This window comes from Cavia porcellus, unplaced genomic scaffold, assembly GCF_034190915.1.
Source record: "Cavia porcellus strain 051 isolate PalLab524CR breed Dunkin Hartley unplaced genomic scaffold, mCavPor4.1 scaffold_9, whole genome shotgun sequence".
NCBI lineage: Eukaryota > Metazoa > Chordata > Mammalia > Rodentia > Caviidae > Cavia > Cavia porcellus.
In genome coordinates this window covers 68,341,163-68,367,004 of record NW_026947492.1, presented here as the reverse complement: position 1 = coordinate 68,367,004, position 25,842 = coordinate 68,341,163, and the positions used below count along the sequence as shown (strand labels likewise).

The 25,842-nt window shown below is 35.6% G+C and overlaps 1 protein-coding gene across 1 annotated transcript; it reads right to left on the bottom strand.

The window, feature by feature from the left end:
* Positions 1–237: 237 nt before the first annotated feature.
* On the bottom strand, positions 238–1,176 carry LOC100718746 (olfactory receptor 51I2-like). The gene has a single exon (XM_003465268.1). The coding sequence runs from the start codon at positions 1,174–1,176 to the stop codon at positions 238–240; it is 939 nt and encodes a 312-aa protein (XP_003465316.1).
* Between the last annotated feature and the right edge of the window lie 24,666 nt (positions 1,177–25,842).

Below are 25,842 nucleotides of genomic sequence, written 5' to 3'. Positions count from 1 at the left end.
ATGCCAATGGTTTTCACTGAATATATGAAATTTTTTGATTTGTGCCTCCCTTTTTGTGTTACAGTTTTATGTCTCCATTGCTTGACCTTGAATTTTTCCCTCAACACACACACACACCTATATCTTCTATTTGATATTTGGTCGTGATGATTATAATGATAATGATGGCGATAGTAAAGACGCAATTGATGAAAGCCTATAGCCAAAATAAATATCGATCCCAAAGCCTACTTGAAATCACATTTTGAGGCGGTGAAACATGTGGACAATGGCTCGGCGAATCTCCTTTGTCTTGGCACTGTAAATGAGTGGGTTCAGCACAGGAGGTACAAAGAGGTAGATATTGGACATGAGGACATGGATGTAACGTGGGATATGCTTCCCAAAGCGATGCACTATGGAGACCCCAATCATCGGTACATAAAAGGCAAGTACAGCCAGCATATGGGATACGCATGTGTTGAGAGCTTTGAAGCGTTCCTCACGGGAAGCAATGGCCAGAACAGTTTGCAGAATAAGCACGTAGGAGAGGAAGATAAAGAATAGGTCCATTCCAAATGTAGACACCAGGACAAAGAGTCCATAGATGCTGTTGATGGTGATATCAGTGCAAGCAAGCTTCATCATATCTGGGTGCAGACAGTAGGAGTGGGAAAGAACATTGGATCTGCATATAGGAAGCCTCAAGATGAGCAAGGGAAGAGGGAAGAGGGTGATAACACTCCTAGCAGTGACCGCTAAACCCATCCCAGAAATGACTCTGTTGGTGAGCACAGTGGCATAGCGCAATGGATCACAAATGGCTACATAGCGGTCAAAGCTCATGGCAAGCAGAATACCTGACTCCATCATAGAGAAAGAGTGAATAAGAAACATCTGGATAAGGCAGGCATAAAAATCAATGTTGTGGGCATTGAGGCAGAAGGTTCTGAGTACAGTGGGCAGTGTGGCCATGGACATGGCCATGTCACTGAAGGATAACATGGACAGGAAGTAGTACATAGGTGCATGGAGGCTGGGCTCTGTTCGCACAGCCTGTAGCACCACTGCATTTCCCACAAAGGATACAGTGTACATCATACAAAGGGGCCCTGCCAGCCAGGGATGAGAGCTCTCCAGACCAGGGATACCAGTCAGGAAGAAGGAAGTGGGGCGAGTGACATTGAACAACCCCATCTCAGCAAGACTCCAGGCACTTCTGAGGGTCAGATATTCTGAATGGAAAAACTCTAAATGACGTTTTTATTGAAGAACAAAACACCAGAAGTGGGAGATAAAACGTATGATGCCTCCACAATGGGATCTGATGTATTTATGAAATCAAAGGTTTTGTGATAAGGCAGGCAAAATTTCTTTCTTCATGTTTTAAAATTATCAGACCACAGGCTGGGCCAATATATGTCTGTGTACTGTGGAAGAAGAAAAACACTGGCTAATAATTTAAAAATATCAAAAAATTATGAGGAAAATATTCCCAGCCCATTATTCACATCTTTCATGTTTTATGGAATCACTATAAAGTAGAAACATATTAACTGTAATCATACATGTTATTATAGAAACTTAATCAGGAGTTGGGGTCATTAACAGGTCTTGAAAGTACTTATTTAATTTCTCAAAAAGTGCTGTTTAATTCAGATGTTTCACCAATTAACGAGAGATTTGCTCAGAACACTTTTGAATCATAAGGATTGCCTGAGTAGCAAAGAAAAAGCAGGGTGGGCTGGAGAAATAGTTGACCACCCATGCTGCAAAAACCAGCAATAAAACTGTAAAAATATATTTGCAAAGCCTTAAGGCCTGTTCTGTTTTTGGAAAAATTGTGTCATAAATGCTCTATAGGTATACTAAAATTCATTCTGCAGGAGAGCAGTTTCTCACACATGCTGTCAAAATAGCCCTTATTCAGAGATACATACATGTTCCTTCCCATCAGCATAATACAGGGTTTCATTTCTCCTCCCAAAACACACTCCCTCATACATTCTCTGTCTCTCAAAAATTATTTCTCATTGTGCCCATGTACTCATGCACATTTTCTTCACCTTCATTTTTTATGTGCATGTGACTTGTCATACTGTCAGTCTATAAAAAAATACATGCTGGGCTCATACATATATCACTATCAGTGTACATCTGCAAACACTTCTACCTAAGCTTGCTCACTATGTTAATCCACTTATTCTAGTAGAAACTTTTTAAACCCCCATGTATTTTATTTGATCACAGTTTTTCTTATTATAGCACTCATATGTTATTTAATTCTTATAGTAATTTCTTTCTAAGACTACCTACATTGTTTATTCTCCTGTTGTGCAGATATTTTTGAAAAGTTCTCATATTCCTTGCTTCCTGGTAGATACTGAGAGAGAAAACTAAAAGTTTTTCCTTGGGAAAACGTATTTCAGGCATACAGTGCTCTTTACTTTGGAAAGACACACATACAAAGAAATACATAATAGAAATACATATGACTGTCTTTCTTTTTCTTTCTCATACTCTGAAGCAATATCAGACTATCATTCAAAATTCTTCTTCATGGGGTTGGATAAAGAAGGAGTTCTGGGGGCCCTAAGTATCTAAAGTGACAGGAGGAAGCATTGTTGGAATTTTTTAGGCAAGACCAAACTCATGTGTCCTGTGATTCCCTGCAAGGCAGTGGTAATCCTTTCTTCTGTATTTGCATTGATTTCAAATCTCATGGTCCTATAGCTCTGTCCATATGTACCTGGTTCCTCCAGAATTGTGATTCTTTGTGATCCAAGACTGGCTGATCTGATTTGCTTCTTGTTTTTGTCAGCTGGGTATAATTCTTCATAAAGAGCCATACAGAAGGCAATGGGTAAACACAGCAGACAGCTGGACTAATAGGAAGGAAACAGAAGGAGAAGGGAGGAGAAAAATCTATGAGAATTCTTTGCAGGGCAGGGTAAAATTCATTCTGAGTCTGAGGACCTAACTTTTGCAAGTTTTGGAGAATAGGATGCCTGAGAGTCCTATGATCACACTCCTCTTTGTATTTTGGTACAACTAACCCTGTGCGTTGTTAGAACAGTTGTGCACAAAGGAATATAGAGATGGAAAATAAACACTTCCTTGACAGATGCAGAAACTGGCTCGGTGAGATTAGCTTGCTTTGTAGTTCATTGTAAACCAAAATTAAACCATAAAACCAAAATTTACAAAGAGGGCTGTAGACATGAGTCTCTCCTACATACTTCTTTGAGGCGTCATTAAGGCCTTGGGAAAAGACAAAAAAGAAATTAGAAGTGTAGATTTCCTGGATGAAGTTTTCTCAGTATCTCTGAAAAATAGCATTGTTCAGGGAATTACTCAAGGCAGATGCCTATGACAAAAATGATGCAAAAAGGGCACGCACCAAGGCTTCATTACACTTACATTATTGAAGCCATATAGGAGAGAGGTTGTTCAAGGATAAGGGCCCTGGATTGAAGGTTCAGAATTGTTGAGTTTTAGCCTGGCTCTGAATCTTTGAGCCAGGGAAAATCTAGTGTTTTTGAAGTGGTGTCTTCCTTATGACTTTTAAAAAGACATTGTCTGAAATTCTTTATGGCAGTGATGGTCTTTCATTGTATTTTACTTGTTAATTCCCATCAAGCAAAATCTAAGAATTTTTAAGCATGAAGGGAACAGAAAATAAGATATGGGTTATACATGCAATAGAAAACTTTGTCTAGAGATGACGTCTTTAAATTTATACCATAGCTATGGTTAGCTATTCATGGTTCATATGAAGTTGTGACTTGCTGATCACTCCTGTTCTTTTAATTTCTGGGGGCCCTTTACACAGTTTTTATTGCAGAATTCATAATACAAGAACAAAGCTAAATCTTGTGCATATCTGCTGTTAGTTTGAATCAGGGACATTTATACCTTTTCTGAGTCCTAAGTCCTACTTCCCTCTCTGAATTCATAGCAATATTAATGAAGCATAGAAACATCAACCTTTCAACCTTTTATTCCCAGAGGAATTGATAATACCAAGTGTGTGATCTAAAAGAATTCCATGGTATTTCTTTTGTGCCTAAAGAAAAATCTTGAGTCCAGGGACCTTTGCATCTATTCTCTCAAGCGACTAAGATGCTGCTGTCGGATACTCTCCACCTGCTACTTCACCTCTACCTTCCTTTCTTGAAACAGGCTTGAGAAAATCAGCAGGATACCACCAAGGGTTTTAAGACTTACCAGCAGACAACAGATAAAAGACACCCTCAGAACAACATGGCCTTTTATCCACTGCAGGAAATTCATGCCTGCCACTTTGTTTCACTCTAAGCCCCAGAGAGAGATAATAGTGATGCCGATATTGTGGTTGAGTTTCAGTCTCCTGAGATATTTAATGATTACTGCAGCAAGGCTTATGCTCTTTTAGCCAAAAATGAACCAGCAACTTTCCAGACTAATTTTCTACCAAACACAAATATTAGCATGTCAAATTATCTGGAGACAGATTAGCAAACATTATGAGAGGAGCTCATTAATTTCTAAAAGAGCCTAGGTTTATGCAACATGTAAATTGTAAGGTCAACAAATGACATGCAATAATAATATGATTTTATTCTTGTTTTTAAATATATTGGATCAGTCTAGGTCCTTTTAACCCTAGATTAAAACTCAATTTGGAGCATTTTATGTTCACATTAAGATAATAACTTCTAGTCAGTGATTAGAATGCCAGTCTCAGGTAATTGTACAACTGTTGCACACCAGGAACTTCAGGCACCCTTGTGTCTTAGTCATCGCTCACTAGCCATGGTTTCTGACTTCTTCAGGATGAAAGAGATGTGAAGTTGAGGCCCATACTTCAGTGATGCTGAGATTAGCTGAATTACAGTTAGTAGCCTATTCAATATTTAGAGCCTACTCGTACATTTTTGTGCTTTTATAGATTATTCAAAAGAAGCTTGTCCTCAACTTTTACTTGTCCTCTCTTACATTAATGAATCTGTTCTTTCTATGGTTATTTATAATTCCATCCACAACCTATACTCTCCTTTAGGGCATATACTCATTTGGACAGTATGGAATATGAGACCATGTAGCTGTATCTGGAAGGTAACTCATTTAGGAACCCAGGACAAATATCCTCTTCTAATATAGCAATCATTTAACATTCAATTATGCTATGAAGGAAAAATAGTATGTTTCATTAATTTTAGATTTTATTCATTGAGATTTAATATGTAGTACAAGTGTGTCATATTTAGAAATTGTTTAATTCATGTATGAGTGACAGTGTAACCTATGGAGATAAAACAGGGCTCAATTATGGGTAAGTCAAAATATAAAAATGACAAAAATTCCTATAATTGAGAAAAATGAGTATACAATATTGTTAACCAACTATGAAAGAGAATAAAAACAACAAGTGAATACAAAGGTAATATTGAGTGTACTTCAGAAAGCAGCTCCTAACCATAAAAATGGGCAAATACAGGGAAAGACTTGGAATTATTAAATCTTATAAGTTTGGAAGAGTAGTGCTACAAAGGTGAAATCAAACATTTGAGGAGCTGACATTGCTTAGGTGGTTCTAGTGTTTCAAGATCAGAGGAGAGGCCACCTATGGCAGGGAGTTGTTGGGGAGGTTTCTTTGACTTTTTCTGGGGTCCTTAGGAGGCCTATAGAAGACTGCTTTCTGGAAATGTTGGAAAGCTGGAAAATCAAACCAAACAGTAACGTCTGAACTAACCTTTTGGGCTTTTAAGAAGTGTTACTTGAGTAACAGTAACAGAAAACGAATAGGATGGTACAGGACCTTTGTTTTATATGCTATGATTTTATAGTAGCTCCTTTATGTGGAGACTTTGGGAACTTATTAGTAAAAGAGAAATGCAATATTCAGTCTCAATACCAAATATAGTAGTATAGTATATGAAATTGAGACTGAGCATAATGATGAGCATAACTAGTTGTTATCAACTAGTACAATAAATTGGAATAAACTTAATCCTGGATACTATTCAGACAAATTTTTTTTTTTTTTTTTTTGGTACCGGGGATTGAACTCATCACCTCACACTTGCCAGGCAGCACTTGTGCCACTGAGCTAAATCCCCATCTATTCAGACAGATTTCAAAAGAACTACAACACTGACTGACAGAAGGCAATACAACCTACAGATTTGCAAAGCAGCAAGCTGGTAACATCTATAAAAGGGAGAGTCACAAGTGGGGTTACCCTAAAATACAGAAAGGATAGATATACATGCAGAGATTCATACGGGAAGAATTTCTAAACTGTTTATGGGAACAGATTATATAATACACGATGTAATGAACAGATACTCTGAAGTAGAAGAGACATTAAGAAACCCAATGCTAATTCTGTAGCATTATGATATAAAATCTAGCAATACTATTATTCACTGTTCAGAGTGATATTAGTCTAGTCTCCTTATGTTCCATTTCAGCATATGTAAAGATAAAGACAGCTACTTCGAAGAGAATGAGAGACATTGTGGTAGTCATTATTGACTTCCCCAAAATTAGGTCTTGAAGACCTAGAAAGCCTTCATTATCCTGTAATGATTTGATTAGTTCTATAATTTTCAGTATATATTCAATGTGTATAAAGATGGGCACAACTATTTGGAAGAAAACTAGAGACAATAAGATAGACAATGAAGATCTCCAGTGGACTTGCTTTGAAATTTGTGTTTCTTTAAATTGTTTGTTTATGAACTATTTTGTTCTGTTTTGACATGTTTAATCTTACCATATTTAAGATAAAAAACAAGTGTGTAGGACTGATAACCATGTTACTAAGTTTTTGTTGGATCATTGAACAGAACTCTTTGCAGTGTCATTATTTGAATATCACTTTGTATGCTTTAATTTTGTAACTTGAACAACATTTTTAAGATGACAATATGTAACTTATCAACTAGTGACTTCTTACTGTTTATTTTTCTGAAATTTTTTTTTTTATTGATACCAGGGATCGAACTCACGACCACGCACTTGCAAGGCAGGTGCTTATGCCGCTGAGCTAAATCCCCAGTCCCTATTTTTCTGAAATTCTGTATTGTTTCTACCCTTTTATTCTTTTTCTTGCTCTTTAAATAAAAAAAAGTGGGGTTACAAGAGCTGCCCCTAAGGATAACTCAACCAGTCATTAATGAGCCCCTGGAATTATTAAAGAGGGGATTCAAACCCAGCAGCAACACAGGGAAGCAGCACAGCATGATGGCATACTGTTATTCAGGGGGCCCCACAGAGTCAGCAATTGGTGAATGAGGTGACATTTTTAGATGTAGAGATGTGGAACAGAATTGGGTTGGTGGGGCCACCATTTATTTCAAGGGCTGAGGGCAAACTCCAGTAGCAGAACAGTCCTGGTTGCTGTATTATCAGCGTCCTGGAGTGAAATGAGGGCAGAGCTATCCAGGACAGTGAACTGCGGTAGTGGGGAAGCAGACTAGGGGGAATTGTGCTGAGAGATAGGAGCCAGGATCACCCAGATTCTGCTCTGGCGAGTGCAAAAAAAAAGTCTTAGTCCTAAATACAAAGGACTAGAAGCATCCTGTTGGTTCTGTAGAGTGGTGTTGACCCAATGGTACAAGAAGCGAGTAGTCTTGGCCTATGGTGGGACAAGGGCTCACCACCTACCCTATGACCAGTGAGTAAAAGGAACCAATGGTGTGGAACAGAGGAAATTGTGCAGGATCCAGAAAGAGCCAACTGTACACAGGTTTGGGAGCAACCCCAGGCTTTCCTTTCTCGAGGGTGCCACACAGCTGGGAAAGCACTGATAAGAAATGAACGCCCAGAACTTTGTCAGCAGACCAATGCCAGCCTCCACATTCAGAGGCCAAGATCAACTCCATTCCCAGAACTAAACCTACTGCAAACTTAGTGGGGTTACACAGTACAGTTTTGGGATCTGACTTGTTCTCTGTGACAGAACTGTGAATTCCAGAGGATTTTATTATTTTTCTTTTTATTTGTTTGATTGGATTTTCAGCATGGTTGGGGTTTTTGTTTTTTGGACTATTTAGGCTTCTTACTTTTATTTTTGTTTTATTTATCTTCCTTCTCTCTACCCTTAAATATTTCTCTTGGTTTTATGATACTTTAAGTGAATATTGTCCTTCTTTCTTTCAATTTCAATTTTTTTTGCTTTTTCTTTCATTCTTTCTCTCCTGTACTCTTCTATTCTCCATTTTCCCAAAACTTGGGTGATCATCCTTAGCCTATAGCCTTACTTCTACTCTAATTCTCCTCACTCATCTTTCTGTTTCCTCCCCTATCCCTCTTATACACCACCCAGTGTAAAAATCAATCTACCAAGGGGAAACTCATTGCATACAAGTTCTTGATATATGTTGCATTTTGTTATATAATTGTAAAGCTTGGTCCTGTTGATAGGGTACCAAATTAACAGTTCCCATAGTCTATCAGTTGCTAGGCTGTCTTATACTATTGTTCTTGCTAACTGTAGTACTTTAACCAAGTTGTCATTCATGTGATCAGTTTTGATCCCTCAACTGACAACACTGTGATTTTCTAGGGTAATAGCCACCAGCTTTGTTCAGTACCAAGGGATGAGATGCTGAGCCAAACAACACCTTCTCATTCATAATAAATTGGGAAGTTAGGTCCTTGGATACAAAATTTAAGAACATGTAAACCTAGAAGGCATCACTGAGAAACAGACATGCCCTAGCGAAGCCTAGATACTAGAGATAAAGCTATCTATCATAAGAAATCTACAAGCACTGACACAGGGAATACAATAAAAAATTAGAAAATACAAAATGACAAGATGCACAATGAAGACTTAACCCCAGACCTTTAGCCCACCCAGAAAAGTTCAGAGCATAATGAGATAGAAAAAACTGGAAGCCATAAACTAGAACTTTCTGAAATGATAGCAACAGAAGTGTGGTTATAGAAAAAATAAACTCTCTGATGAGAGGAAAATGATAGTTAAAATGAAAGAAATGTCAAATGCTCAACATGCTCAACAAACCTAGAGTAGACACAGACAAAAAATACAGGAGCTTAGGAAAACCATAGAAACCATGGTTGCCCAACAGAGGAAAGAAATGCAAGCCATGAAACAAATACAAATAGATATTCTAGAGATTAAAAATTCATTGTGAAAATATATACAACGAATTGAACAAAAGTGAGGATATTTAACTCAAAAAGAAATTCATAGACTGAGCCTCAAAGGATTGAAATACTCCATGTGACAGAAGCACAGGAAATAATCTGGGAAAGCTATTCTATTTGCAGACAATGTGAACTTCAAGTCAAAATTGATAAAAAGAGACAAAGATAGTCACTACATGGTTGAGAGAGAAAACTCTCAGAAGAAATAAGAATCATAAATATATACGCACCAATCAGACATTCATCTACATAAAAAATATTAATGGACATGAAAAATCAAATAAGCACTAGCACAATTGTAATGGGGGACCTTCATACTCCACTATCACAGATAGATTGATTAGACAAAAAATCAACAAAGAAATATCAGAACTAAACCGTACCTGTGAACAAATGGACTTAGGGGATATCAAGAGTGTTCTACCTCACAACATCAAAATACACATTCTTCACAATTACATATGGTTCATTATGCAAAATAGAACACATTCTAGCCTATAGACCATACTTAAGTAAATGAAAAAATAATTGAAATTACCCCAAGCACATTATCTGACCATAGTGCAATAAAATTAGAAATCAATGGCAAAATAAACACCCAAAACTACTTAAACACCTGGAAAACAAATAGCACTCTCCTGAAAAATGAAGGAGTCACATATGAAATTATAAAAGCAATGAAGCAGTATCTACAATTAAATAATGCTGATACAACATAGGGGAACTCATGGGTCACAGTGAAATCAGTCTTCTGAAGGAAATTTATAGCAGTAAATTCTCATATCAGAAAAACAGAACAAGCTCAAATAAACAACCTAATACTGAACCTCAAACTTCTAGAAAAAGAATAAATCAAATCCAAAGCTTGTATGAGGGATGAAATTATAAATACAAGAACAGAAATTAGTATAATTGAGACAAAAAAACAATGGAATCAATGACTTGAAGACTAGGTTCTTTGAAAGATTAAATAAAATTGGTTAAACTCTTAGACAACCTTATCAAAAAGAGAAAAGACTCAAATTCATGTAATTAGGAATTAAAATGGTAAGTCACAATGGATCCTGTGGCAATCCAGAAGATCATCAATATCTATTTTGAGAATTTGTGCTGTAATAAGATGGAAAACATAAAAGAAATGGATACATTTCCAGACACTAATTAATTGCCAAAGTTCCATCGAGAAGATAAAAATAATCAAATATCAGTCAATGAAATTGAAAATGTAATAAAAATTTACCAATGAAGAAAATCCCAGGTTCTGATGGATTCAGTATTGAATTCTACAAGAAATTTAGAAGACCTAGTGCCACTAATGCTGAAATTCTCTAAAGCAATATAAAGGGAAGGACTGAATTGAGGATTCAGTCCTATAAGCAAGTATTGCATTGAAGTATCCAACCAAAACATAACAAAACAAAAAATTACAGGCCAATATCCCCTATAAGCAAGTATCACATTGAAGTATCCAACCAAAACCAAACCAAACAAAAACAAAAATTACAGGCCAATATTCCCAATAAACATAGACACAGAAATCCTCAGTAAGATACTGGCAAACAGACGGCAGCAAATCATCAAGAAGATTATTCACTATGACCAAGTAGAATTTATCCTAGGGATGCAGGGATGGCTCAATATATGCAAATAAATAAATGTAATACACCATATCAACAAAGCCAAAGATGAAAATCACATGACCATTTGTACTATTATTATTACTATTACTATTGTTATTATTATTATTATTATATTATAGTGGACTCCTAGCCACATACATTGCAATGCCATCAGGACTAAGGCCCTTTTCATCATCTGATGATCTTGCTCTGTGGATCAAATATGCAGATGGACTGGCTTTGCTTTCAAGAGATGATCCAATGGCCATCATCTGTATGGTGAGGCTGGTCACTGAGCAGTCGAATCTTGTGAGGTAAGACCTGCTCCTACGTGGTGAACTTTGGAGCCAAATAACCAGTTTGGTTTTTAGGAGGCTTTTGTACTTCTCACTCACACCAGTGGCCTGTGACCAGTAGGACACAAGGAAGCACCATCTGACATAATTGTCTTTGGTCCATTAGTGTATCTGGGCCCCTGCGTAATGGGTTTCCTGGTCAGACAGCTATACCTAGCAAGATCCCATATGCATCAGTCAACCATTGCAGTGCCTTAATGGGCTTGATCAACAGAGGGTATGTGGTAGGCAAAGCTTACACCCAGGGCTGTATCCACAGCAATCAAAGCATATCTATGTCCCTATAAGAGACTCAGTGATCCAGAATAATCCACCTGCCATTGTTACAGAGGGTGGAGTGCTTGTGGTATTGTGTTAAGCTGTGTGGGCATCTTTCTCCTTCAGGGGGCTAAATGGGAGCCATGTAGACACCTTTACTATATTCCTTGACTCAGTGAAAGTCAATTTCAGATGCCACCACTGCACTACTGTTTGTGTGGTGTGGGGCCCTATGTACCCTAGCTTCATATGGAGCCAAGTTACCACTGTAAAAGGTAGCCTGTGGAGAGCAGCTATTCTTGTCCAGGAATCTGTTAAGTCATTCCACAGTGAGGGGAGAGGCTCATATGCTTAGTTATTTGGCCATTCTGCCATAAGTCTCATCATAGGTCAGTGTCCCACGTTTCTTGCTATGCACTGAATTAAAATTGAAATGAATAAAAATCTGAATATTAAAATAGAAACACTGAATCTAATGAAAGAGAGGATAAGTAGAACTCTTTGGGATCAAATTCATGACCTTATGCTTGCCAAGCAGGCACTTATGCCATAGAGAAAGATGCCCACATAGCTTGGCACAGTACCAAAAGCACTCCACCCTCTGCAACAATGGCAGGTGGATTATTCTGGGCCACTGAGTCTTATACTACCAAGGGCCTCCAGCCCTTAGTAGAACACTTGAGGACATAGGTGCAGGCAAAGATTTCATGAACAAAACCCTAACTGCAAGGGAAATACTGCAAGGAATCAACACCTGGAATCTCATTCTATTAAAAAGCTTTTCCACAGAAAAAGCAATTACTAATTCAGTGAAAAGATAAACCACTGAGTAGAGAAGAGATTTTAGCCAGTTGTCACTCAAAGGACTAATATCTAGAACACATAAAGGATTGCAAAAAATTAGAACCCCCAAATTTAAAGACTCAGTCCAAAAATGAACACTTGAAATGAATAGACATATCTCAAAGAAATACAAATAACAAATTAATATATGAAAAAATGTTCAACGTCACAGTCATTTGAGAGATTCAAATTAAATTAGTACTGAGATTCCATCTCAGTACCAAAAGAATGACTATCAATAAGAAATCAACTGATAGGGAGAAGCAAAGATGGCAGATAGATAACAGCAGGCTACAGAGGCTCCCTGATATAGTCAACTTACAATTCAACATAATACAGTGTGGGGAGTCCCGAACAGAGGGAGCTGAATAATCTTATCCCAAGAAGAAACTAAGGTGAGAACCAATCAAACATACAGTCCTGTCCCTTATCACCACTCCTATTTAATATAGTGCTGGAATATTAGCCAGAGCAATTAGACAAGAGAGAGAAATAAAAGGGGTAAAGATAGGAATAGAAGAAGTTAAGTTATCATTATTTGCAGATGACATATACTCTACAGAGAAGACCCCCAAAACTCCATTGAAAGACTCCTAGATATAATAAATAAATTCAGCAATGTAGCTGGATACAAAATCAATACTCAAAAATCAATAGCATTTCTATACTGACAACAAAATCACACAGAGAGAAATAAGTGAAGGCACACCCTTCACACTAACAACCAAAAAAATGAAATATTTAGGAATTATTCTCACAAAAGAAGTGAAAGACCTATATAGGGAAAATTATAATACACTGGACAAAGAAACTAAAGAAGATCTCAGAAAATGGAAAGACAGCACTTGCTCATGGACAGGAAGAATAAGTATTGTGAAAATGGTCCTTTTCCCAAAACTGCTATACAGATTAAATGCAATCCCAATAAAAATACTATCAAAATACCTCATTTATGTAGAGAAATCATTCCTCAAATTCATGTGGAACCAGAAGAGACCTAGAACAGCAAAGACAGTTCTAAGCAGCAAAGGTAAGGTAGGAGGCTTCACAATCCCTGATTTGAAGTTATACTACAAAGCAATTGTAGTAAAATCAACATGGGTATTTTAGTATCTCTTTTTCTTCAGAGAGAGAACCCTAACCCTAACCCTAACCCTAACCCTAACCCTAACCCTAACCCTAACCCTAACCCTAGCCCTAGCCCTAGCCCTAGCCCTAGCCCTAGCCCTAACCCTAACCCTAACCCTCTGTCATATCTTCAATTCTCATAAACTGTTTATAATTTCTTCATATGCATAAGACTTAAAATGTATTTCTATCCTTTCTATATTAGAGGGAGAAACAAAACAAAGCAAGACAAAACAAAACATATTCCTATAAACACATGAAATGAAAAAGACATATAAGACAGTTGTACAATGAGTTCTATCGTAGTTCCTGTGTTGTCTCTTGTTATCTTCAAGAGAATTGGCTATATCATCAGACATAGTATAATTGAATATATTAGTATATACAATATTAATAAAAACACAACTTTGTATATAGTATAAAATTTCAAAAACAGGCAGTAATCAAACCAGAATGTGTATCATAGTGAATCTTGTCATCTTCAGTGTAGTTGCCTATACTCTCAGACTTGATACTATCAATCATATCAGTTTTGAATAAAATCTGTCAATACCAAACAGCAATCAAACAAACCAGATTTAGCTAAAATCGGTCATGATAAAACATACATACAGGACTCCAGATTAAGTTAATAGCAAATTAAAGACGATTACTGTGCTATATCCTGATGTTTTTGGGATAGCTGTTTATGCCTTCAAATCTAATGCAAGTAGACAAACTGGGACAGAATAAAATTTATCTAAGCAGAGTTGTGCAAGTAATGTGGGCTTTAAATCCTGATACACAATTAACAATATCTTTTTCCATGTTTTTTAAGACTCCCTCCCTCCCACGCACTTTCACTTCCCCAAGGTACACTGTGCATTTTTGGGTCTGACTAAGACCCCTGGTTTTAAATTGGGGGGGGGCAATCTGCTATTTACCAAAGTGGTTCTGAACCTTCTCTCATGGACTTTATCTCTAATTGTATTCCTTTACCTATTAAAGCCTGTCTTTGCAACCTATCCACAAATACTAGTCTAGTTGCCCCTATTACTCTCTAGTTCTCTGTCACACAGAGCATTGTTTTCTGATATTTAATTTTCAGTCCATGTACTCTTTTTCATGCTAATTATATTTCCTAAAAATAACATCTTGGTGGACCCTACCTCCAGATCTATCCTGTGTGGTTCTTTTTTTTTTTTTTAACTTAGTGTATCAAGGCCATCTATATTAAAGATTATAATCAATCTTCTTTGCCTCATTTCTGTCATGCTGTTTTTTTGTCATCAGTTGTCCGCTTGTCTTCTTCATTCTGTTTTCTGCTCCATTTGCTGAGGCCTCTCTGCCACTGTTCCTGGAATCCCAACTCTCTGTCTCTAGAATGCCCTGCAGTATTCTTTGTAGAGTTGGATTGGTGGTTGTGAATTTCCCAAGTTCCTCTTTGTCTTGGAATCATCTTGTTTCTCCACTAATTTCTAGAGACAGTTTAACAGGGTATATCAACCTGGGTTGGAGGTTATTTTCTTTCAGGGCTTAGAATACTTTGTTCCAGGCTCTTCTTGACTTGATGGCTTGTATTGAGATGTCTGCCGTGATTCTGATGGGCCTTCCTTTATAGGTGATCTGTTTCTTGTCTCTAACAGCTTTTATATACTGTTCTTATATTGAATTTCTGAGATCTTGATTATTGTTTGCCTGGGTGTGGCTCTGTTTTGGTTGTAGGTGGCTGGAGTTCTGTATGCCTCATAGATCTGCATATCATTTCCTTTTCCTATGTTTGGGAAATTTTCCTTAATTATTTCTGTGAATAGCCTTTGTAGTTCCTTTGTTTGTACCCCTGCTTCTTCATTCACATTCTTTTTTAAAATTTTATTTAAGGAGAAAAAGAAAAAAATAAACAGAAAAAGGGTAGAAGTTACACAGAATTTCAGAAAAAATAAATAGTAGGAAATCACTAGTTAATAGATTACATATTGTCGTCTTAGAAATAATTGTTCAAGTTACAAACTTAAAGCATACAAACTGGACATTCAAACAGTGAGACTGCAAACAGTTCTGTTCAATGATCTAACAAAATTCAGTAATATGGTTTTCTATCTTATACACTTAAACATACATGCAGTTACATCCTGTAGAGTACTTTCTTTTCCTCTCTTTTGTACAATGACAATTACACATTTTGGGTTTTATTACTCCCACAGTTCTTATTACTTTTTTTGACAAGAGTAAAACCAAATGTGACATAACAAAACAGTGTCAGTCAAATAAAAAGGATGGACATAATACATAATGTAAAAACAAAATACAAGGTGATCAACAATGGTTACCATAATGCCTCTTGCTATCTTAAAAAGAATTACCTAAATCATCAGTTATAATAAAATTGAACAAAACAGTAAAGAAAAAAACCAATAAATCCAAAACATTGGAGACATTACAGGACTTCAAAAGAAGATAATAGTAAACCACAATGGGAGTCATAATGAATCTTGCTGTCTTCACAGTTGTTGCCTATACTCTTGAACTTGGTAGTATCAAGCAAAACAGAATAGAGGAAAATCAGTCAAAACAAGATGGTGAGAGCAATACAGGGTTTCAAATCAAGTTAATAGGAAATCAAAGTGGGTTACTATAATATATCCTACTATTTTTATTTATTTTTCCCTTAATTAAAAGGATAAAAATAAAAAGTAAATAATAAAAAAAGGAGATTGAGATAAAAGAGGGCATAACAACGAAACAGCACAGGTCAAAATATAACAATTTAAGCAAAATAGTGTTTCACCACAAGATATCCCGACATAAAAGTAGTTACCATAGTGTCTCTTTCCTTGAAATCTTTGAGTATAACTTCGTATACTGTAGCATCAAACAAATCAAGACAATGTAAAACCATTCAAGAGAATGACAGCATTATAGGGTATTTAGAATCAACTGACAGAAAATGAACAATGTTTTCTGTATTATCTCCTTGTCTATAAAAGCTTTTGTTTATATTATCATATATAATAAAATCCAATAAGATACAACATGTTAAAACCAATGGAGACAGAAGAACAAAAGCTTGATGGGACTTCAAAACAAGATGATATTAAATCACCACTAGCTATTATGATGTCTTGTTTTCTCCAAAATAGCTATTCCTACCATCCAACCTTCTCTGCCTCATTTCTGTTGAGCTCTTTTTCTGTCCTCAGTTGTCAGTTTGTCTTCTTCATTTTGCTTTCTGCTCCATTCATTGTGGCCTCTCTGCCACTGTTTCTAGAATCTTGGTATTTTTCTTTTTTAGAATATCTTGCAGTATTCTCTGTAGAGTTGAACTGGTGGTTGCAAATTCCCCTAGTTCCTCTTTATCCTGGAAGCACCTTGTTTTTCCGTCAATTTCTAGGGACAGTTGTGCAGGATATATCAATCTTGGCTGGAGGTTATTATCTTTCAAAGCTTGAATTATTCCCCCCCCATGCTCTTTGTGATTTGATGGTTTGTGCTGAGAAGTCTGCTGTAATTCTGATGGGTGTTCCCTTGTAAGTGATCTGTTTCTTGTCTCTGATGGCTTTTAATATTCTGTTTTTATATTGGATTTCTGGAATTTTGATTATTATATGCCTGGGTGTAGCTCTGTTTGGATTGTAGATGGCTGGGGTCCTGTATGCCTCATACATCTGAGTATCTTTACCTTTTGCTAAATTAGGGAAATTCTCTTGGATTATTTCTGTGAATAGCCTTTGTAGTTCATTTCTTTGTGTCCCTACGTCTTCTTTCACATTCTTAATTCTTAAGTTATAGATCCTCTTATCATCTTCTAGTCTTTGTATTATTGCTGTTTGTTTCCTTGTTATGTTTAAGAAGTTTTTCATTTCATGCTCCCACAATACAAATCTGTCCTCCAGTTCAGATAATCTATCCTTAGTTTCTTTCAAGCTGTTATGCCAGCTTTTGATAGAGTTTTTAGTTTCCTGGTAATCTCTTTGAACCTGCTTCACATATTCTATGTTTTCTCTATTTTGTCCATCAAACAATTCTCCCCTTTTCTTCTGTTCTTCCTTCCACCATCTGTTTTTTCTTTAGTGATGCTTAGCAACACCAGCTCTGAGAATAATATCTAAAAATTGCTCAGTAATGTGTTTTTCTTTTATTATCTGGTTTTGGTTGAAATAAACCACTTAATATTTTTGTGATTTTCAATTTCCATGGTTGAGTGAAAGAAAATAATTGCATAAAAGACATGCTATGTAGATAATGGCAGTTGTATAGAAAATGTATATTACATTTAAATTTTAAACATTGACTTTTTAGATACTATAGATGTACAGATGTTAATATGTTGAAAATTTTGTTGATAATAGTATATGTATACATCACATAAATTAATTAATTATGTGAGAAAAGTAATATATTTCAAACATACTCAGTTCCTCATCTATGTGAATCTCTGTTTTTAAAACTATCCATTAATAATATTCATTAATGGAAAGGCTTTATTCTGAACTGCTTGATATTATTGCCTGTGATGAAATGAACAGCTATTTTGAAGAAAATAAGTCATCATAATAGCTAGTGCTGATTTAGTGTCATCTTGTTTTGAAGCCCCACCAAACTATGGCTCTTCTGTCTCCATTGGTTTTATCATGATGTATCTTGCTGGATTTTATTATATGTGATAGTATAAACAAAAATTGTTATAGGCAAAGAGATAATATAGAAACCATTGTTTATTTTCTGTTAGTTGGTTCTAAAAACCCTACAATGCTTTCATCCATTTGAATGGTTTTACACTGACTTGATATGTTTGAAGCTATAGTATACGAATTTATATTCAAATATTTCAAGGAAAAAGACACTATGGTAACTACTATTAAACCGGGTTATTTGGTGGTGAAGCACTAGGTTACTGAAACTGTCATGCTTTGACCTGTACTGTTATGATGTTATGTCCTCTTTTATCTCAATCTCTTCTTTATTCATTAAAAAATTATTTAGTTATTTTTTTATGATTTTTTTTAATTAAGGGGAAAATCAAAAAAATTAGCAAGATATATTATAGTAACTTATTTGATTTCCTATTAACTTGATTTGAAGTCCTGTAATACTCTCACTATCTTGTTTTGACTGATTAGACTCTGTTCCATTCTGTATGACAGTATAAATTTTGAAGGTATAGGCAACTACTTTGAAGGCAATAAGATTCACTATAATGCCCATTCTGGTTTGACTATTATCTTCTTTGGAAGTCCTGTAGTGTTTACAAGGTTTAGGTTTTATTGGTCTTGTTCTCTAGTGTTTTGTTCAACTTTATAATACCTAATGAGATAGACAATTCTTTTTAAGGAAGCAAGAGGCATTATGGTAACCATTGTCGATAACCTTGTACTCTGTTTTTACATCATGTGCTATGTCTATCCTTGGTTTTGACTGACAGCTTTGTTTTGCCATATTTGACTTTATTCTCTTCCAAAAAAAGTAATAAGAACTACGGAGTAATAAAACCCCGAATGTGTAAATTTTGTTGTAAAAAAGAGAGGAAAAAAAAAGTGCTCTAAAGTATACAACTGCAAGTGTGTTTAGGGGTGTTAAATAGATGCCCATATTAATGTTTTTGGTTGGATCATTGAACACAACTGTTTGCAGTCTCACTGTTTGAATGTCCACTTTGTATGCTTTGATACTGTGACTTGAGCAACTGTCTATAGGATGATAATATGTAATCTATTAACTGGTGATTTCTTACTGTATTTTTTTTGTAGCTCTGTATTAATTGTACCCTTACACTGCTTTGTTTTGTTTTGTTTTTTCTCTTTTTCCTTTTAAATAAAATTTTAAAAAATAATAGCCATTAATAGCTAAATTAGCCATTTTGATCACTAAAGTAGAGACAGGTTATAATGTGTGTTTGATGTATCATGATTAGTGAATAGCACATAAGGAAGCTGTAAAAGCATATTTGTGTTTTTTGGTTTGTGTGTAAACTTGATAAAGGCAATCTTAATATTAGTAAATATACAACTCAATATGGCTAAGATTGTATGTTGGAAGTCTCAGGATGTATGTAGCCACTCATGTTTGTGTTCATTGTGTGCAGTGTTTTTGTTTTCCTCATCGAGGAGGAGTTCAGATGTTAGACCAGATGCTGTCAAAGATGATGAAGCTGAGAATGGAATTCTTCTGGGAGTAATTCTCCAGTGGATCAGTTGATATCACCCTTTCAATTGCTTCTACTCCTCCTTCTCCTCCCACTAAATACAAAGAAGTATTGGGATTCAGGGACATTTATAAACTTGTGTCATAGAAGAATGGGGCTGATGCTGCTCTGCCAGCTGGACCATAGTATAAAACCTCAAGCCACATGGAAATGAAGCTTCTTCTTTACAGTGAGTGCTCCCTCCATTGTGATGCCCTCCTTATCTAGACATTATCTCCAATTTTAACATTATGACAGAAACTCCAGGCAACTTCTAGCCCTCATATATCCACTACAGATACGAGCCAAATCTGTCTCTTTCCAAAGCACAAGATCACAGAGAAATGATGTCAGGTTTCCATCTCAACAAAAATCCTAGAAGCAAACCACTTACCATTAGTCTAAGGTTCTGGGGCAGAAAATCTAGATTTTGTTTTGAGAATGCTTCATACTGCTTATTTAAAACTCCCACAATTTTATCTTCTATTCCAGATTGTTTGGTTACCCTCTGAGGAAAAACCACAGAAACAAATGAACTAGATCATTCAATAATGTGATCTATAGTTTTAGCTGAGTTTTCAGGATTGAGTATGTCATGGGAATATCATTAGTGGAAATATTTTTAGCATGGGATTCTAAATGCTGATAGATTTGTGGCACCATGTGTATGGATGTGTGTGTCTGTGCATGGATAGGTGCTTATAGATAGTTCAAGAAGTTACAATTATGAGTAAATACTTGAAACATAATGCCAGTGAGTAGCCACAAATCTTAAATTCTTTGGTGTGTTAGTGTTTTGTTGGATCAAGAAAGTAGATGGCAGTTAATGTGCAGTGTGGATATGAGATAGTATCTATGAGTACCTGGAAGTGTAAGCATGTCTGGAAGTGTAAAGATGCATATTCTACCTTTGAGTGATGTTATGTACATAGTCAGGTATATTCTATATCTCCATCTCCCTAGACTTTCTCCCTCAATCAATAACATTGAGAAAGTTTTGACTGCAAGCCCATGGACAAAGCAAAGGAAAAGTGATTTCATTTGACAATGGGACATAGTTCTCCTAGGAGAGAAGTATTCAAAAATCATTTCCAGAGGGGAGATCTGAAGCAGAGTTAAAATGTTATCTGCTATCCTATTTCCCTTTTCCAGTAGGGAATATAGACAGTGGGTTACATGTACATTTTGAAAGTGTTCTTAATACTTCTCAGTGTTGCTAAGAGTTTTCTCATTTCTTCAGAATTCAGATATAACCATGGAGCAAAATGACTGTATAAAGCAGTTACTGACAGGCTATACATAAAAAGACTTCTAAAGATATTAACTTTTAACCTGTGGTGAGAGGAAAAGAGTCTACAGTTGATAAGATACAATATACCCTTGTTGATTAAATGGTTCATTTTGGAAGAGAAAGAAAACAGATAAATTTCTTCTCATAGTCTGCTTACTTTCAGATTATGACTGATATCTTGGTAAGACACAACTTTGTGTCACCACCAACTTTCACTGTGTTTAATAGGACTAATCAGAAAATGATGGAAACTCTAGAAAAGCCAACATTATGTCCAAATTGCAGAATGGTGCTTTAATTTTCATCTGCTTGTTACCATGGATGCAATTGCTGATATATTTTGAATTATGACTAAAAAGATCTACTTTATGATATGACTTCTCAATTTTTTGCCATTCTGAATATTGTTTGTTTGGCATGGTGTCAAGCTGCTCTTACATAAAAAGAAAAGAATATAGGATCTATAAAGAATGAAGAATAGACAGAAGTGTAGGAAAGAAATTAAGGCAAAATGGTGCCTTCAATGAAGAAAGCACTTTCAAATGTTGTATTAGTAGCATTAACTCTGGAGAAAGAGAGAGAAAGAAATGAAACAAACAATGATAAAAGTTAAAGCCAATACAATAAAATTCCTGATATTGAGGGTCTCAGAAGAATGTTGCAGAAACAAACAGATGAATAGTTAAATTACAAGCTCCTTTTCCTTGGTCTACTGATAGACAGTGATTCAGAAAGTTTGACTAAGAGTTGGAAAATGTTGCAGAGTGGTAGGTGAAGTGGGAAAGTTGTTGTCCTCTTGCACACACCTATTGACTGAAGAAAAAAAAAAGCCATAAAGAGAAGACAGAAATACTGTACAGTGTCCTAATGGAAGAAGGCTATACTGGAGGTGGCAAGATAGTCTTGAGGGTAGAGCATCTGTCCTTGATGCCTGAAGGACATTTCTTTCTCTGAAAACTGAGAATAAAAATGGACAAGGGTGTGAACAAGTTTAGTGTTGTGGCAGGTGATAATTCTTTTGCTCTATCCATTTTATTTTAATAATACATTTCTTTTGTTTTGTCCTCCTGCACATCTGGTTTGGCTACAGAATTTATCAAAAGTTGGAGTATATTTATTTATTTATTATGTTTGTTGGCACATTTTATGAATGCTCACATTCATCATAGGATATTTGTACCTGTAGATGATATATCTTGATTCCCTTTTCTCCCATTCCCCTATCCTCCCTTCAACCTCTCTTTCCCTCCCTATTTAAAAAGAATTTTATTTTCATTTTTTAAGGGTACAAATAATACAGAATTTCAAGGAAAAAAATACAATAAGATATCACTAGTTAATAGGTTACATATTGTCATCTTTGAAATAGTTGTCCAAATTATAAAATTAAAGCATGTAAAGTGAACATTCATACAAAGAGCTTGCATACAATGCCGATCAATGATCCAACAAAAGTTCAGTAATAGGGATTTCCATCCTACACACTCAAACATACATGCAGTTATATCCCTTAGACTATCTTCCTTTCCTCTCTTTTTAATAACAATTACACTTTTTGGGTTTTTTTTACTCCCAAAATTCTTATAATTTTTTGGAGAGAATAAAACCTAATGTGGCTAAACAAAACAGAGTCAGTTAGAACAAAAGGATGGGCATAGTACATGATGTAAAAATAGAATATCAGGTGATCTAAAATGGTTACCATTGTGCCTCTTCCTATTTTTTAAAAAAGTTGCCTATATCATCAGGTATAATAGAATTGATCAAAACAGTACAGAACAAGACCAATAAAACTTACATTGGAGACCTTGCAGGACTTAAAAAAAAGATATTAGTCAAACCATAATGGGCGTCATAGTATATCTTATTGCCTTCAAAGTGGTTGCCTATACCTTCAAACTTGATACTATCAAACAAAACAGAATATAGAATAATCAGACAGAACAAGATGGGGAGAGCAATACTGGGGTTCAAATCAGGTTAATAGGAAAACAAAAAAGTTACTATAATATGTCCCGCTATTTTTAAATTTAGTTTTCCCTTAATTGAAAAAAATGTAAGAAAAAATAGATTAATTTTTTTAAAAAAGGATGGGATTGAGGTAAAAGAGGACATTGTATTAGAACAACACAGGTCAGAACCAAACTATTTAAGCATCACTGTGTTTCTTTTTTTTTTTTTTTTTTTAATTTAAGAGGAAAAAGAGAAAAACACAAAACAAACCAAAGCGGCGTAAGGGTACACGCAATACAGAACTACAAAACAAAACAAAACAAAACAAAACAAAAAACCATAACAGTAAGAAATTACCTGCTAGTAGATTACACACTATTTTCTTGAAAATAGTTCCTCAAATCACAGTATCAAAGAACACAAGGTGGACATTCAAACAGGGAGACTGCAAACAGCTGTGTTCAATGTTCCAAAAACATTGATAAAGTCAGCTATTTAACACCCCCAAACACACTTGCTGTTATATCCGTTAGAGCTCCTTTTCTTTTTTTTTTTTCCCTCTCTTTTTTACAACAAAATTTACACATCTTGGATTTTATTACTCCTTAGTGCTTATTACTTTCTTTGGGGGGGGGGAAGAATACAGTCAAATATGGCAAAACAAAGCTGTCAGTCAATACCAAGGATAGACGTAGCACATGGTGTAGAACAGAGTACAAGTTTATCAACAATGGTTATCAACGTTGTCCCTTGTTTCCTTAAAAAGAATTGTCTATCTTATTAGATATTATAAAGTTGGACAAAACAGTAGAGAACAAGACCAATAAAACTTAGGCGTTGTAAACATTACAGGACTTCCAAAGAAGACAATAGTCAAACCAGAATGGGTATCTTAGTGAATCTTATTGTCTTCAAAGTAGTTGCCTATGTCTTCAAACTTGATACTATCATATAGAATGGAACAGAGTCTAATCAGTCAAAACAAGATCGTGGGAGTACTACAGGACTTCAAAACAAGTTAATAGGAAATCGAAAAGAGTTACTATTTATATATCCTAATTTTTTTGAATTTTTTCTTTAATTAAGACAAACATAAGAAATGACTAAATAATTTTTTTTTTGAAACAATAAGGGGGAGATTGAGATAAAACAGGACATAACAATATAACAATAGAGGTCACAGCATGACTGTTTCAATAACCTAGTACTTCACCACCTTATAACCTGACTTAATAGTAGTTACCATAGTGTCTTTTTCCTTGAAATATTTGGGTAAAACTTCATATACTCTAGCTTCAAATATTTTCATATCAAGAAGCCCAGAATAAAGCCTTTCTAATTAATGAGTGAAAACTTTATAAGGCTTCAAGGCCACCTAATGGGGAATCATGATTACCACATATTTTTATATATTTGAATCATTACTTACATTAGGGAAACTATTCGGTATTCACACATGCGAGATTGATTTATTTCACTTATGAGTATGGTCTCAAGCTGCGCCCATTTATTGATAAATATCTCAATGTGATCCTTCTTTATAGCTGAATAATACTCCATTGTATAGAAATACCACAACTTTTTTATCCATTCCTCAGTTGATGGACACTTGGGTTGTTTCCAAGATCTGGCGATTACAAATTGTGCTGCTATAAACATAGGTGCACATATATCACTGTGGTATGATGCTTTCAGTTCTTCTGGGAATATGCCTAGAAGTGGAATAGCTGGAATAAATGGGATTTCCAGTCCCAACTTTTTGAGAAATCTCCAGACAGATCTCCACAAAGGCTGTACCAGTCTACACTCCCACCAGCAGTGCAGGAGAGTTCCTTTTTCCCCACAGCCTCTCCAGCATTTGTTGTCGGTTTTCTTGATCCTGGCCATTCTTTCAGGAGTGAAATGGTATCTCAGTGTGGTTTTAATTTGCATTTCTCTAATGACCAATGATGATGAGCATTTTTTCATGTATTTATTTGCCATTTGCATTTCTTCATCTGAGAATTGCATATTCATCTCAGATGCCCATTTTTGGATTGGATCTTTGAATTTCGGAGGTCTGAGTTTCTTTAATTCTTTATATGTTTTAGACAAGAGGCCCTTGTCTGAGAGAGAGTTCACTAAAATCTTTTCCCAGTTTGTGGGTTTTCTTTTCACTATGCTGGAGATTTCTTTTGACATGCAGAAACTTTTTAATAAGAAGTGGTCCCAGTTATTGATTCTGGGAAGTATTTCCCGTGCGGTTTGAGTCCTGCTCATGAATTCTTTACCTACTCCTATGTCTCCAAGGTTTCTACCTATTTTGTCTTCCAATAGATTTAGTGTTTCTGTTTTAATATTCAGATCTTTGACCCATTTACATTTTAATTTAGTACATGGTGATAGACATGGGTCTAGCTTTAGTTTTCGGCAAATGGAGAGCCAGTTTTTCCAGCACCATTTATTAAAGAGACTGTCGTTCTTCCAGTGAACCTGCTTGGCTCCTTTATCAAAAATAAGGTGGTTGAGTGTGTTCGTAGTTGTGGTTGTATCTTCTAATCTATTCCACTGATCTTCAGCTCTGTTTTGATTCCAATACCATGTTGATTTTACTACTGTTGCTTTGTAGTATAACTTCAAGTCAGGGATTGTGATGCCTCCTGCTTTGTCTTTGCTGCTTAGAATTGCCTTTGCGATTCTAGGTCTCTTCTGGTTCCAGATGAAATTTAGGAGTGATTTCTCTAGAACATCACTGTGTTTCATCCCCAGATAATCTAACATAGTAATAGTCACCATAGTGCCTCCTTCCTTGTATTATTTGAGTATAACTTCATATACTATAGCATCAAGCATATCAAGTCAGTCTGAAGCTATTCAGGAGAATGAAGAAATTACAGGGTATTTAGAACCAGTTAACAGAAAACGAACAATGGTTTCTATATTATCTCTTTGCCTATAAAAATTTTGTTTATACTATTGCATATAGTAAAATATAGTAAGATACCACATGTTAAAACCAGTGGAAACAGATGTACAACAGCTTGATGGGACTTCAAAACAAGATGATATTAAACCAGCACTAGCTTTTATGATGTGTTGTTTTCTTCAGAATAA

What these genes read in the sequence shown, in the direction of transcription:
- LOC100718746 (XM_003465268.1), bottom strand. Translation starts at nt 1,176, where the DNA reads ATGGGGTTGTTCAATGTCACTCGCCCCACTTCCTTCTTCCTGACTGGT.